General features: G+C 36.9%; 1 protein-coding gene across 3 annotated transcripts; it reads right to left on the minus strand.

Annotated features, from left to right (window-relative positions):
- Positions 1 to 583: 583 nt before the first annotated feature.
- On the minus strand, positions 584 to 13,796 carry LOC148876075 (uncharacterized). Of its 3 annotated transcripts, XM_088965646.1 has the most exons (4): positions 13,631 to 13,744; positions 13,487 to 13,545; positions 12,682 to 13,275; positions 584 to 658 (listed from the first exon to the last, which is right to left on the minus strand). In XM_088965646.1, exons 3-4 carry the CDS (start codon positions 13,248 to 13,250, stop codon positions 607 to 609), a joined length of 621 nt encoding a protein of 206 aa, XP_088821772.1. In that variant the 5' UTR covers positions 13,251 to 13,275; positions 13,487 to 13,545; positions 13,631 to 13,744; the 3' UTR covers positions 584 to 606. The 3 variants fall into 3 exon arrangements, with proteins under 3 accessions (XP_088821772.1, XP_088821771.1, XP_088821773.1); XM_088965645.1 differs by lacking the exon at positions 13,487 to 13,545 and having other exon boundaries at positions 13,631 to 13,796; XM_088965647.1 differs by lacking the exons at positions 584 to 658; positions 13,487 to 13,545 and having other exon boundaries at positions 12,566 to 13,275; positions 13,631 to 13,796.
- Positions 13,797 to 15,691: the final 1,895 nt, after the last annotated feature.

The following is a 15,691-nucleotide window of genomic DNA, read 5'->3' on the forward strand; positions in this document are numbered from 1 at the left end:
CTTTGCAACTTACAATGCAACTCTGGAGCCAATTTCTAAAGTTGTTTCAAGATAGACTCAAAAGCATTCAGTGGAAATGAACTGCCACGCCTGGTTAAAAAGAAATAACTCAAGGCACAACACCACCAATAATGTATCCATAAGTAGATAAAAGATAAACATTTCACCTATTTTTTAATTAAATTTGCTTGCTCTCTTAAGTAACCTTGCACTTTCCAGTTTGTACATAAGAATAGTCCACCATTGTGATCATCACCTCTGAATGCATCATGTGAAGGGCCTAAAAATCCACTGCCTTGTCCAATACCTTCTCAACTTGCAGTTGCCAGTTTGTACGTAATCTGCATGTGCATGCCTCCATTCATTGCAATGAAAAATTAGGAGTTAAAAATTAAAATAAAAGGCAAGGGAAAAAATTTGATTCATCAAAGAGAAGGAAAAACTTAAAAAGGCTTTTCAGTTGATAACAGAAACAGATTACCAGTGTTGGCCTTAGGCGTTGGACAACAGAAATGTAATTCCTAGGTAAAAGGATGATGGATGCTACCATAGACTCATACAAAGTAATCCCACCAATATGTTAATACCTTAAAACTCATAGAATTGTCAGAGATGGTTGCTACATAGGCTCTTCACCTTTAGAAAACAAGAGTAGGACCTGCAGCATGCTTGCAGTCATTACTTATTCTATGCATTTAATGGGAAATTCACTGATAATATATGTTATGTAAAGGGATCTTCCAGCTTTAAAAGAAAATATGAATGCATAATTGATAAGAAACATAATACTAGAGAAATATAGCCCTTATTTTCCAGTAATTTTTGCCACAGATCCCTCTAGTGCTAGATTTCCATATAATATTTGGATATGGTTTGTTGCCTTGACGAGGTTCTCTAATGGTCTTATAATTTGCCAAATAAAAGTAAAGAGAATAAGGTAGAAGTATTACTTAAGAAAATGGCAGCAAGATAGAAGCATTCACCTTCAAACTGCACTAAGGACGAAAGGAAAAACAATTTGTACATTTTTAAATATCTACTATCTAACTTGTCCTTCAGCCAAAACAAGGAAATCTTTTGCATTTTCTACCAGTGTCTTCCCAGTCACTAGAAAATAACAAAATTTTAAGTCAATTTTATGATTAAAAAGAAGACACCTACAATAATTATGGAAGTACCAATCATGCAATCTGTTATGGATGCATTCGTGGGGAAGAAGTACCACCGCTGGCAGCAGCAGTAACGTGGGACCCTCATCAGATTATCTAGCTAGCCAGAGTTCATCTTACCTTATCCTTATCTTATATGCTTTCTTACTCTTATCTTATCTGTTACAATAAGGATTAGTATAGAGTCTGATTTATCTTAGGGAGTTTTTATCCTTCTTGAGTAGGGAGTCTTATCTATCTTATCTGTAAGCAGTTTAGTTAGTCTTATCTATCTTATCTATAAGCAGTTTAGTTATCAAGGAATCTTCTTACAAGGAGGACTCTTACCTCTTGTAATCTCCTATTTAAGGAGCTGAAATTAGTGAATAAAGATATCAAATTTCCAGTCAAGAAAGAGAGTAAAATGAGAGTTTGGTGATCTCTTGGACAAATCACCCTCTAGGACGCCAAGATATGTTCAGCTAGGAAGGGGAGGAACAAAGGAAAACAGGAGCTTTTCCCCGTGGACTAACTCGTGATGCGATCCTACGCCCTGACCCATAACATCTTGGTATCAGAGCCTACCGTCATGGGAGATTTGTAGCCGCTATCATCTAGGGTCCATGAACTGGAGCATAGGCTCGCAGAAACCAGCATGGAGGTTCGTAAGGTCAAAGACGATGTCCGGGAGCTGCGACGCTTGCTGGAATCGTATTTCTCTAACAAGGAGAGGAATCTAGAAGGGGCTGTAACCATAAACAACTGCCAACCAGACTTGATGGAGTCGTCCAGCGAATAGCAGGTCGTCGCCCTGGTAGCCGCGATCGTTCCCAAGTATAGCAGGTTGGAGTTCCCTTCATACAACGGCGCCAGAGATCCTTTGGGATGGCTGTACAGATGCGAGCAGTTCTTCCACAACCAACGGACAGGGGACAACGACAAGGTAAGCTTGGTCGCATTCCACATGACGGAGGAGGCGCAACTCTGGTTTTATAAATTGGAGCAGGAGGAACCCGGGCTCAGTTGGACCCAATTCAAATCCTACTACCTCCTCAGGTTTGGGCCCCCATTGACGAGCAACTCGTTAGGTGAACTGATCAACCTCAAACAGACGGGAATAGTGGCTGAATACTAGCGCCAATTCCAGATCCTCCTTGCCAGAGCAGCTTCGGTACGACCGGACCAGCAGGTAGACATGTTCACCGCAGGGTTAGCAGAACTCTTGAGGGTGGATGTGGAGATGCAACACCCCCCCCCAACTTGGTTACAACCATGAATCTAGCTTGTGCCTTCGAACGAAAGATGCAGCTCAGCTGCGGAACCTTTAGTATGGGGCGGCCTCCATCCGCATGGGCATCCTCAGAACCACTTGGAATGGCTCCATCTTCAGCAGCCAGCCAGGAGCAGAAACCACAGACGAGCCACAATTCTAGATCAGCATCCAGTGAGGGGAGCAGCGTTGTTGCACTCCTTATTAAGCACTTGTTCGGGGCTGAGATGGCAGAACGCAGGGCAAGGGGACAGTGTTTTAATTGTGATGAACTCTACTCAGCAGGGCACAAGTGCAAAAGACTTTTCTGCCTCCTGGTGGAACAAGAAGATGATGAGGATGAACCCCCTTCATTGGAACTCGATCTAGAAGGGCTAAATCATTCCACCTATCTTGGATTCCCTTGACTGAACTCTAAGACACATATCCAGATTTCGAGCTTGAGGACAAGCTTGTAGTCCAGGAGGGGAGTAATGTTATGGACGCATTCGTGGGGAAGAAGTACCGCCGCCGGCAGCAGCAGTAACGTGGGACCCTCATCAGATTATCTAGCTAGCCAAATTTCATCTTACCTTATCCTTATCTTATATGCTTTCTTACTCTTATCTTATCTATTCCAATAAGGATTAGTATAGAGTCTGATTTATCTTAGGGAGTTTTTATCCTTCTTGAGTAGGGAGTCTTATCTATCTTATCTATAAGCAGTTTAGTTAGTCTTATCTAGGAGTCTTATCCAGCTTATCTGTAAGCAGTTTAGTTATCAAGGAGTCTTCCTACAAGGAGGACTCTTACCTCTTGTAATCCCCTATATAAGGAGCTGAAATTATTGAATAAAGATATCAAATTTCCAGACAAGAAAGGGAGTAAAATGAGAGTTTGGTGATCTCTTGGACAAATCACCCTCTAGGACGCCATAGGTTCAGCTAGGAGGGGGAGGAACAAAGGAAAACAGGAGCTTTTCCTCGTGGACCGACCCGTGACGCGATCCTATGCCCGGGCCCATAACACAATCCCCATATAAAAACCCTTGCTCCAAGAGGTAGAGAATGACTGCAGGTGTTCCTCCAATCTGTAAAAATAAGTTTTTATCGGCTCATTGAGTAAAAGCTAAGAAAGTAAGAAAATAAACAGAAAACAGGAAAATATACCTTCAAATTTAACAAATAAAGAATTGGTTGTTAAGAATGTTAGGGTTAAAGTGACATACGCCACAAAATGGACCATCTCACCTGCTTGTTTGCTAGTATCAAAAGTGGGGCTCCTATAGATCTCCATGCCGTAGTAATTTTCTTGTAATAAATTAGAGGTATTGGTTTAACACAGTTTAACACAGTTTCCAAATATTAATGACCATATCAATTTCGCTTGTATGAGAAATCAGTGCAGTCCAAATTCAGGTTGTACATCAAATGGAATTACCCTTCTTGTATTGTAGCAGGGTATGTAGAAATTCTAAGATTACATTTCTGACAAGGGAAAGGAAACAAGTAATTCATTTGATTACCCTGAAGAAAACTGTAGAATGCTCAAGGAAAAGACCTGACTATATAGTCAGCTTGGCCACTAAATGATATTCCTTGTTATTTCTCTTTCATGCAAGCAAGTTCCTAAGCAAGAGTTTTTAAGTTAAATGGTTTACTATCTCATGATGAACAATTATCTATGTTAGAATGTTTGCTTGTTTTTTTCTGAAGAAATCAACAATATAGAAACGTAACCATATACATATTCAACTCTCACTCTCTCGCATTGCTTTTGTTCTTTGCTGTTTGCCCAGTAGATGTTTAATGGTGTTTCTTTTCCATCTATTGTCCCTTTTCACAAATTAGGTTCTTTATCCTTCCATTGTTCAATATATATCCTGGATAGTCAGATGGACATTTAGAGAAGACTAGTGGATAGTCAAATTAATTTTTAACTAATTTTGTTTTAAATTAGTCAGTGATTTTGGAAATGACAGCTAAGAGAATTGATGCCAACTATATCTTACACGTGTAGATTGTAATAAGCAAGCGAATGCCTACTTTATTTTAATTTTAGTGTTGCTTGTAATAAGCATCAGGAACTCTGATGTATCTCAACAAGGAATTACACTCTCTTGACATTTCCAAGGATGCAGTTATTCATTTACCAAAATTATTATGCACAGTCCTCAAATCCAACACCTTATTCACCAATCATGGGAGATGGGTTAGGTGGTAGGTTTTGGCACCTCATGTCTGCAAAGTGGATAAAAAATCTAAAGGAGAAACAAAGAACAGAACAAAAATCAAAGAATCTAGCCTGAGGTCTGGCTTCATTTCAAGTAATGATCTTATGCAGGTATCATTTATCGGGTTATATATCTCAATCCTTTTGCTATCATAATTGAGTTATAGATAATTTAAGCGCTCATAGTTAAACAATGGATATGGCACTAAACAGAATTGAATTGCAAAACATGATTCATGTAGTTGATCTTATATAGTTGGGACAAGACTTAGATGATGTTGATGATTTGTATTTGTGGTTCTAGTAATAATTGGATTATATTTTTCATGATCAATAGTGAACCTGTCACTTTGAAATTTGATAGGTTCCACCTTTCAAATGTGCTCCCTTCACATTTTCTCACTTCATTATTCTTGGCTTATTTTCTTTCTGGGCATGATTGGCTTACACCCAGTCTAGGTATATGAGAGAGAAATATTTATCATATGAAGTGATTGTTTTATGTATTAGTTTTTTTTTTATCAGTAATAGAATATTTCATTGAGAGGAAGCAAAACTGCTTAAGAAAAAAGCAAGCAGGCCAGAACTGGTACAATGTAAAAAACATTAGAACACCTAACCAGGTTCTCACATGTCACAACCAAGAACAGAGACACAGAAAGCAACTTTACAAAGAGCAACTTACAAATTACTGATTACCGCCTGGCCCCAGGCATCTCCATTCAAAACCTTCCCTACCCACCCTTCCTCTTGCCAAAGATCAGGGTATGCAACTCATATGTGGATCCTTAGCTCAACTGGTAGAGCACTTAGGAAATGAAGCTTTTTCTCCAGTACATCTCAAGAGGATGGTGGTTCAAATCCACCAGGATCCTCAGTTTTTTATTTGTTTTGTTTCTTCTTGGACATCTTCCTCACTAAATTCCAATTAACAAATATTCAATTTGTGTTATTGTTAGGACACTATTGACAATTTTGATTATATCTTACTTGCCTAGAAGGTCCAATATCTCAGTTGACATAGATATCTCAAAGTGAACTGAGGATCATGACATCTTGATTTAGGGTAGTGTTTCTGAGGCACACAAATTTAGAGAATCCTTTCAATTAATATCTGAAATAATTCTGAAAACAATATTTGCATTTTTATTTAAAAATTAAGAATACCATATTAATGATCTCTGTATGGGTGGTTTCTAACATATACAGGAGGAAAGCATCTCACATGAAGTGGTCACTTTTTTCAAATTGGAAATTTGGAAATAATACATGTTTATTTCTTTTATTCAAGTTGGAAAATTGAATCTTATGAGTCCTTGAAATCCATTTTCTTTCAGAATATTTGCATTATTAAAATTATTCCCATCTTCAGAATAATTGCAAGGCAGATATTTATCAAAATAATAATAATAATTACAAGGAAGATCACTGATGTTATCGTGCTTTTCATCTAAGGCTGTATTTGGTAAGAGAGCAAATGATAAATTAAAGTGAATTTGCACTCCAGTTCAGTTTTACAAGCATTTAGTATGAGTACGATTTTGTTTTGAAAATGAAAGTAAATTTTGTTATAAGGATGTACAAGTGACTTTTTTAACTTTCTCATAAACATGCTCTGACTTTCCAATATCTCCAGAGACCCTCCTATCAGACATTTTCTAAAACTCTTAGCGAGATTACAATGACAATCTCTATTCATCTCCATCCTTAAAGCCAAAATTCCAAAAATAAGTTCATCCATTCACTGAGATTGAACTAGTCAGTTATTGGTGGGTTGTGAGATGAGTAAACATGAAATAGGCAATGAAACAGAGAGAGAAATAAACCAATGGTATTTTGTCATATAAAAATTAGTCAATAGGGTAGACTGGATTATCAAGGTTAGAAGAGTTGAACAGGGAGCTCTCTAAAGGTATTTGGACACATTTGGGCACATCTCTAATGTCATATATTCATCATATTAAACAAAAACAAGTGTTATAAATAAGAATTATTTTAATACACACAAGAAAATAAAAAATTGGAGAAAACTTGGAAACATATTATAACTATAATCACCATTATCATCATCATCATCATCATCATCATCTAGATTAGTTGCATGCAAAGCATATTCACATTTGCTAGTTCCTATAGAATTCCAAATATGTTTGTCTTCCAAACCCTTCCAAAGGGCAAAGGGCATATCTGTCTATCTACAATCTACTAAATATTTTTAGATATTATAATTTTAATCAGATCATAACAGATTGAATTGGGGGTACATTCAAATATGATTTTTAATTATTATTGGATATTTGAATTTGATATAAATGGATCAGATTCAAGTTGGATTGATCAATGTGCTCTATCAAATTCATGCACTGATATAAACCATCGACAACTTATGCTAAATCATTATAAATTGATAATTAATTGTTATAAATCTATACTTAACTATTACAAACCATACTCAACCATTTATATCTGATATTCAATTCATACAAACTGTTACAAACCCATAATCATTACAAAGCATACTTGATTGTTACAAGTCCATAGTCAACTGTTACAATCCCATTCTTAACCTTCACAAACTGATGCCTAGCTGGTACAAACTGTTACAAACCCATACTCAACCATTACAAATATTTCAAATTTGAATTATCCTATTAATTAATGCTGCTAAAAACTACCCAAATAAAAGAGAGATTCTTCTAAAAGCTATTCTAATCGACTTTTCATTAACTATTCTAGTAGTTCACACTTTACATAATCTAATAAAACATATGTTTCATATGTGAAAGCACATTATTTACAGTCAAGACCTAGATTCAGTTCTACTGATTTACCTCTGGGACTTATTTGAGTTTCCTTGGCATATCCATTTATATCTTAATGTTTCCATTATATACACTTCTGATCCCTATACCACCACTCCTTTACTATTAACAAAAAAGAATTTCAAAACGAAAAAATGATTTATGGTCTATTCCTATAAAATCTTCGTCAAATACTACCCAAAAGTGTAATTATCCTAAAATCTGTAAACAGATTGACTCAGGAGAGACCCTCTTCCCTAAAGCTCTGTTGTTTCTTTCTTGCCAGATCATCAACAAAGCTGCTGCCAGGACAGTGTTCCATATAATTCTTCCTCTTTTGCTTAATCCTTCCAATCTCCATCCCTTCAGAAGGTCCTCAACTGAAGCAGGATAACATCCCTTGATGGCAAATAATTTCATCACTTTGGACCAAATTTTGTTGGCAAAACTGCAGTGAATGAATATATGGTTAACTGATTCATCATACTCTTCACACAACTAATAAGTTCTTCTGTCCACCACCATTCCTCTCTTCAACAGATTGTCCCTTGTTAAAATCTTATTCATATAAGCTGTCCAAACAAACAAAGACACCTTTGAAGACACACATGATCCACACAGCATGAGATGGGAAGCCATTATCCGCTTGTGATATTAAATGGTTATAAAAGGACTTCACTGAAAATGACCAGAATTCTCCCAGGTCCCCACTCTCCTATCTTCTCTGCCCATGTTCATCTGGACATTGTACAACAAATGCATTAGGCCCATCAGAGATTCAATTTTTCAATCATTTAATTACCTCCTAAACTGCGGTGTCCATGCCCTGACTCCATATAAGTGCCCGGCTACCTACGCCTCTATACATGTTGTTAGATCATACAAGGATGGGAAGTCATATTTCAAAGGTCAGTTTCCACACCAACAGTACTTAAAGCCTTACTCTTTGTCCATTCCCTATTGCATACCTTACCCCTCTACTGAACTCTCTGTGGCTGTTCTCAATCCACTTCCATATAGAACATCCAAAAGTGTGATTGGCTTCACCCGGCTCTCATCCTGATCTCCTCATACTGTATTTGGCTTGAATTACTTTCTTCCACAGCCCCCATTCTGCTCGCTGAATCTCCCAGACCACTTTCCCATTAGTGCTATATTCACTTCCTTCAACTTTCTCACACACAAGCTTCCAGCTTTCTTTATCCAGCATCCCTCATCCCAATACAGTTTTTCATGCACAAAAATGGGATTTCAAAATTGTAACAATGTTGTCCAGGCAATTAACATAAGGGGTACGCTTGTAAAGGTAGGTTTTTGTGGAGGTCAAAATACAGGGGAGGTTTGATTATTTTTGTTATATAACACAACGAGTAGTTTTTAAATAATTTTCTCTATAGTAGTGACTTCACTAAGCTATAAGGTCAATTTTGTCTTGCATATATCTGTCCAAAATATCCAACTTCAATTGACGCATGTTTTTTGTATGGTATTTTTTCTTTCTATTCATCTCCCTCTTCATTGAATGGATCTGGTTGGCTGGTAAGTTATACTGTTTCAATTTGGGCAAAAGTACTTTTGAAAAGATCTATATGGTTGTCAACGGGTTGGGTTAAATGGTAAACTTGCCTTAACCCTATTGGATCTGGGGTTCAGTCAGCATCAATCAGGTGTCAGGTTGGGTCAGGTCAAGTCAGCAGACCTGAAGCAAACCTGACCCATTGGTATCACTAAGTCTGCTCTGTTTTTACTTAAACTCTGCATACAAAATATGGTTGAATAACTAACTGGATTATGCATATGGAAAGCATACCTTCTAAAATTTTGCTTCCTTCAAGATGTAAAATAGTTACAGTAGAAAGGGAAAAACCAATCAGATTCAAGCTATTTGCATCCTGGATCTAATTTCTATATCCATCCATCAACAAATAGCTGATAAAGATGAAAAATGATTTTTCTTCAGCTATACCTGTATCTGTTGAGTGTAGACACTACAAAATGAAATTAAATAAAGGGAAAGCAATGCATGATACTAGTCCTAGAGGTTGGGACTACTGGATGCTCCTCAAAAACAAGAACTCGGTGGCTGTAGCTTAAAAAGTTAACATGGATTATAGAGCCCCAACTTTTATAATGGACATACATATACTAAAATAAATGTGATTTTCTATCCTTTTTGTAGATATTATCTAAAATCAGTGTTTTGTAATTTACCACTTTGTTTCTTTAGTTGAGGGATTTAGAAAGGCCGGTTTGTTATTACTTATTAGTAGAATTGCTGTACATTGGTAAGATAGCATGTGTTAGGCTGAATGATCACCAAATATGTGTACTATTTCTCATGGGATTGCCTCAATTTGATTTCTTTGTAAGAGGACGTAGAGTGAATTACATGGTTCCCTCTGTGCTGCAAATAGTATCCCTCCAAGGATTCAATTGTTAATTTTCTTTTGGAAAACTAGTGCTTTTAAGATTAAAATATTTTTATTTATCTGCCTACCTATTTTTCTTGTGATAATGATCTGGCATTTCTCATTCTTCTCTGCCCATGTCCATCTGGGTATTGTACAATGCATCAGGCACATCAAAGATTCAACTTCTGAATCATTTAATTGCCTCCTAAACTATGGTGTCCACGCCCTGACTCTATTGTTGTCTGATAAGCAGCCACCCACCTGTGCCTCTATATTTGTTGCTAGCTCGTACAAGGATAGGAAGTCATCTTTCAAAGGTCTGTTTCGACACCAACAGTCCTTAGTCCTTTGTCCATTCCCTACTGCATACCTTACCCCTCCACTGAAATCTATGTGGCTTTCTCAATCCCCTTCCAAATAGAACACTCAAAAGTATGATTCACTTCATCCGGCTCTCATCTTGATCTCCTCATACTGTATTTCGCTTGAATTACTTTCTTCCACAGATCCCATTCATCTCTCTGAATCTCTAAAACCACTTTCCCATCAATGCTATATTCACTTCCTTCAACTTTCTCACACCCAAGCCTCCAGTTTTTTCATCCAACATACCTCATCCCAATACAATTTTTCATGCACAAAAATGGGATTTTAAAAGCATTAAATAATTATAACAGTGTTGTCAAGACAACTAACATGAGGGGTATGCTAGTATATTTAATTGAGACTTGAAGACATGTTTTGATGGAGGTCAAATACAGGGGAGACTTAAGAATTTTTGTTAGAAAATACAGGTGGCTTTTAAATAATTTTCCCTAAATTGGTGGTCTTCACTAAGCCACAAGGCTAATTTCGGCTTGCAAGTTTCTATGCAAAATGTCCAACTTCAAAATGATGCATATTTTTTTGTATGCCTTTTTTATTTCCTTTCTTTCTATTCATCTCCCTCTTCATAGAATGGATCTGGTTGGCTGGTAAGTTATACTGTTTCAAGTTGGGAAAATGTAGATTTGAAAAGATCTGTATGGTTGTCAATTGCTTTGGTTAAATGGTAAACCTGCCTTAACTTTATTGGATCAGGTTCAAGTCAAACTCAATCAGGGGTCACGTTGGATCAGGTCAAGCTGACTCAACCTGCATCATGTTAGGCAGACCTGAAGCAAACCTGACCCACTGAAATCACCAGGTTTGCTCTGTCTTTACTTAATAACTCCATACAAAATACAGTTGAATAAATAGTTACAGCAGAAAGAGCAAAACCAGTCAGATGAAAGCTGTTTGCATCCTTGATGGAATGTCTGTATGCATCAACAGGTAGCTGTCTAAAGATAAAAAAAAATATTTTTCTTCGGATATACTTGATACTCATAAACAAGAACCCAGTGGTTGTAGCTTAAAATGTTCACATGGATTATAGGGCTCCAACTTTTCTAATTGACATATATATACTGACAGAAATGTGTTTTTCTATTCTTTTTGTAGATACTATCTTAAAGTCAGTATTTTGTAATGCACTACTTGCTTGTTTAGTTAAGGGTTTTACAAAGGTAGATTTGTTATTACTTATTAGTAGAATTGCTGTACATTGGCAAGATAGCATGTGTTAGGCTGAATGTGTGTTATTTTTTATGAGATTGCCTCAATTTGATTGCTTTGTAAGAGGACATAGAGGGAATTGCTTAGCTCCCTCTCTGCTGCAAATAGTATCTCTGCAAGGATTCATTGCTAATTTTCTTCTGTAAAGCTAGTACTTTTAAGGTTAAAGTATTTTTGTTTATCCACTTTCCTATTCTGCTTGTTGTAATGATCTGACATTCCCCATTTTTTCACACCCCTTGTTTATCTAAAACGATCTAATTCTTTCTTCAAAAATAAATGAATATGATAAGTTTTCTTTCATGTTTGGGAAGCATTAGCCACTAGGAGTTTTTGAAACCAACTTTGACCCAACTACCACTTAAGTTCAGTAATGTCAACCAACATACTGGAACGGACATATAATGACGGCAGTGATGCAGGAAAGTCCATTGCAAGACAAATGATATAATGGATGGTCAAATGTAGCAAAAGCTACAAAGACGCTTCGACAAGGCCGGTTATCAAGAACCTACACTTATTATCAACTCCTAATCCATATGAATAAAATTATAAGAACACATTCAAGCTTAACTGCCAATGCTTCTAGAAGACTTGATGTCCCCTATACATGGCTGTCTATGCATCTGCTAGATTTCCAATTCCATTCTTATACTCCTAGGAACACAATTCAAGGGTTCTATATAGTTTCTCCCAGTATCCTGACTGATGGAAATATAAGAAGACTAACAGGGGGTGAGGAAAACAAACTGGGAATTCAGACACTATATCAGAGAAGTAAAAGTGCTCTGCAAAAATTTGAACACCTCACTCAATTGGATCAGTTCAAAAACAGTTTCACTCACTCTTTTGCAAGGGAGGGTATGAACAGGGTGGTTGCATTGTAAATGGGTCCTGCCTTAGCAGCACAAGTACAGGATTAATGTAGTAGGGTAGGAACAGGGTCTCATTAGCCGAAGCATCCATGAACCAATATGGCATTGCCTCTTGAACAAAGCAAAAAAGGCCATTACCCAATTTTGGTCCTAATACTTGGGTTCTTGGGGGCTATCCAGTGCTTATTGGAATTTTTGCATTAGGCTGTCTCTCTCACACTCAAACACATAAAGAAAACAAGAAGCAATATTTACGTGGTTCGGCATATTGTGCCTACACCCATGGAGGAACCATGATATTTTCATTATTTCTGAAACAACTGTTACAGGATATATATATCCTTCTTTGTAAAATGACTTTCTCATCACCTTGCCCGGCAGATGGTATTCTTTCCACAGGCAGCTCTCGGATGTGTATTCTTTTTAAACACAGTCTGCTTGGGAAGATTGCGCAGATCCAAAACCGTTATGCAATGCCTCTTCTTGGCATTCTCAGCAATTCGGTAACCTTCGTGAAGCTTCCTCTTACTGGCATTGATTTTCTCACTGAGAGAATCACCCACTAGCATGGGTTCCACTATCTTGGCCGTCTTCGTCTTAATACCATCTTTAGTCTCCTTCGCCTTTACCACATCTTTTGATGCATGCCTGTTGCCATCCTTCGAAGTAGAATCAACCTTCTTCTCTTTACGGTCTGCGTCTGCTATCATTTTCATCTCCATTTTGTCACACTCCACAGACTTTGAGCCGCTGCTCTTGTTTTCTACTCCGAATGACAAGGTTGCCTCCATGAGCCTCTCCCTTTTCATACCGAATTCCTCTGGACGATCCAAAGCTGCAACCTTGATCGCTCTCTCGATGATGGTGAATATATCAACGTCCGCACCATGAAAAAAGCCCCGCCAGTATTCCAGTAGGCTGGATTCCGAGGCCGCCATGACTGTCTAACCCACAAGAACACAACTAGCAAATCACAGAAACAAAAACAACCCAAACAATGAATGGTTAAGCCGCAAGCATTTGGACAGCAACAAAACAACCCAAAGCAAAATGACAGAGTAATGAACCAATAATTTCCTCCGATCGATCCAAGCTATTTATAAATATTCGAAAGAGTTAGAACCTGCTTCCAACAGTGATTAGAATATAAAAACTTCTAAATTTGTCAACTTACTTGATATTGGAAGGTACAGCACTAAGTAGAAGTCTTGATTAACTTCTAAATTTGTTAACCTACTTAATGTTGGAAGGTACAGCACTAATTAGAAGTCCTGATTAAATGATTAGAATATAAAAACTTCTAAATTTGTTAACTTACTTAATATGGAAGGTACAGCACTAAGTAGAAGTCTTCATAACTGAAAACTACCTAAAATATTTTGACCGAGGAGCCGTAGCCGGTAGCTCCATCAGTTCTCTTGCCGTGTCCTCACTCTTTTACTCTGATCCCTTCTCACATTAAGCCCCAAATTGACACGGTTTTCGTCCGAGGCTATCGCGATTCGGGTCAGTTCTACAGATCCAAATAACCTCTGGGTTGTGGGTCACCCATAATGCGTGGTCTTTTTTGGCGTGGCTTGGCCCAGAAATTTTTTTGGGAAGCCTAATAAGACTAAATTAAGTATTTTTTTTATTAAGTAAAAGGCACTTGGCATTTATTCTTATTATATTTTAGCATAGGAATGACCCCATACTAAGTAGGCGGGCCATTATTCTGAACTGTTTCAATATTTTTAAATTTATTTAGGTTAGGTTTTTTGTTTAATTTAAGAGACCTATCATATTTTATGTAGAGAATGACTTTGTACTAAGTATTTATTTATATTGTTTTTAATATGGTTTAAAAGATTAAATGATGTCTTATTTGTAAAGACTAACCCACTTTAATTGATATTTACTATTTATCTGATAAATTTATTTTTAGTTATACTTACAAAAAAAAATTTAAATCAAGTTTCCAAATAATAAACTATTTCATCTAAAAGAATGAAACTCACACCCTTAGAATTCATTATAATTAATACATTTTTTATTAGAATTAAGAATGGGATCCACACCAAACATTTTGTTTGAGACATTATTTAATCATTTTAGTCAAAGTTCAAAATATCAATACAGCCCATATATCGGTTGGCGCAAATCCTTTTTTCTTTCTATTTAACTTCACCGTGTAGTCCTCCCTAAGATGTCTCTCAATCCATGATTTGAAAATAAAAAGGATTCTTCTTGATAAGAACTGCATCGCTAAGCTTCCAAAAACCAAAGTTTTAAGAAGTACAAATACTTTGAAATCGAGTAATGCGATATGAGGATAGAAAACTAACCCATAAGATATTTGAAAGTGCGAACAAGATTAGTACGGTCCCCACCTCCGACCAATCGGAATGGAACTGGTTTATTCGACGTCTCAAATTGTTCTTAAACAACCAAAGCATCGAGATTTTGAAGTAACAGAGAGACCAACCTTGATTGGAGCCTAGAGGTTGACAGCGTCAAACAGGCTACATGTTAGTCTCCCTCTCAACTCTCATTCTTTCTCCGCCTCGAACACCGAAAACCATGATTTTTAAAACCGAACCGGTCAGGGGTTCAGTTACCGGGTCAAACGGTCCGACCATTCGAACTGAATGGTTGGCCCATTCTGACAAAAAATAAAAAATTAAAAAAAATAAAAAACGGTCAAAGCTGTTCAAACAGTTAACTGCCCGGATCAAAGGTTTGTTGACCAAAATCAACGGTTTTTCGAGAAAATTCATTTTGGGGGAAAAACGGAACCGGTCACTTGACCAGTTCCCGGTTTTTCCGGTTTGACCGTCCGGTCCAATCCGGTTTTGAAAACCATGCTGAAAACTGATTGTCGTGCTCTCTCACCGATGTTACCAAGTGTCACTTTCTACTTCGGCACTAACTAGCTGGGTTGTTGGAAGGAACTCGCTAAAGAAGAACCGTGACTTACGACGTCAGTTTGGAAGGGGCAATAGGAGACCCGATAGGAACACACTAATTGCCTGTTCTATAGTCTGCAAATGGATCAGATCATGATCTGAAGTCTGATCCTATATTTTTCGATTCAGATAGCTCCATTTTGGATCTTGGGATTGGTTCAGATAATAGGACCCGATTAGAAATTGGATCAAATTCAGATCACCCCTATCCAATCTGATATATATGTTATTTATTTATCCAACCTGATATATATTATTTTTATTACATTTTTGTAAATTTTTATATCATTTATTTTTTATTAAAAACATGCATATATATGATCAAAATAGCTAAAAAGATACTTGCATTTTTTGTTTTTCATTATTTAAATTGTTATATTTTATTTTTCTTTTAATAATTTATTTATTTATTTAAAAATCAAACTAGATCAAAT

Source organism: Nelumbo lutea, chromosome 1 (genome assembly GCF_056320005.1).
Source record: "Nelumbo lutea isolate HS-2025 chromosome 1, American lotus-T2T, whole genome shotgun sequence".
NCBI classification, from domain to species: Eukaryota; Viridiplantae; Streptophyta; class Magnoliopsida; order Proteales; family Nelumbonaceae; genus Nelumbo; species Nelumbo lutea.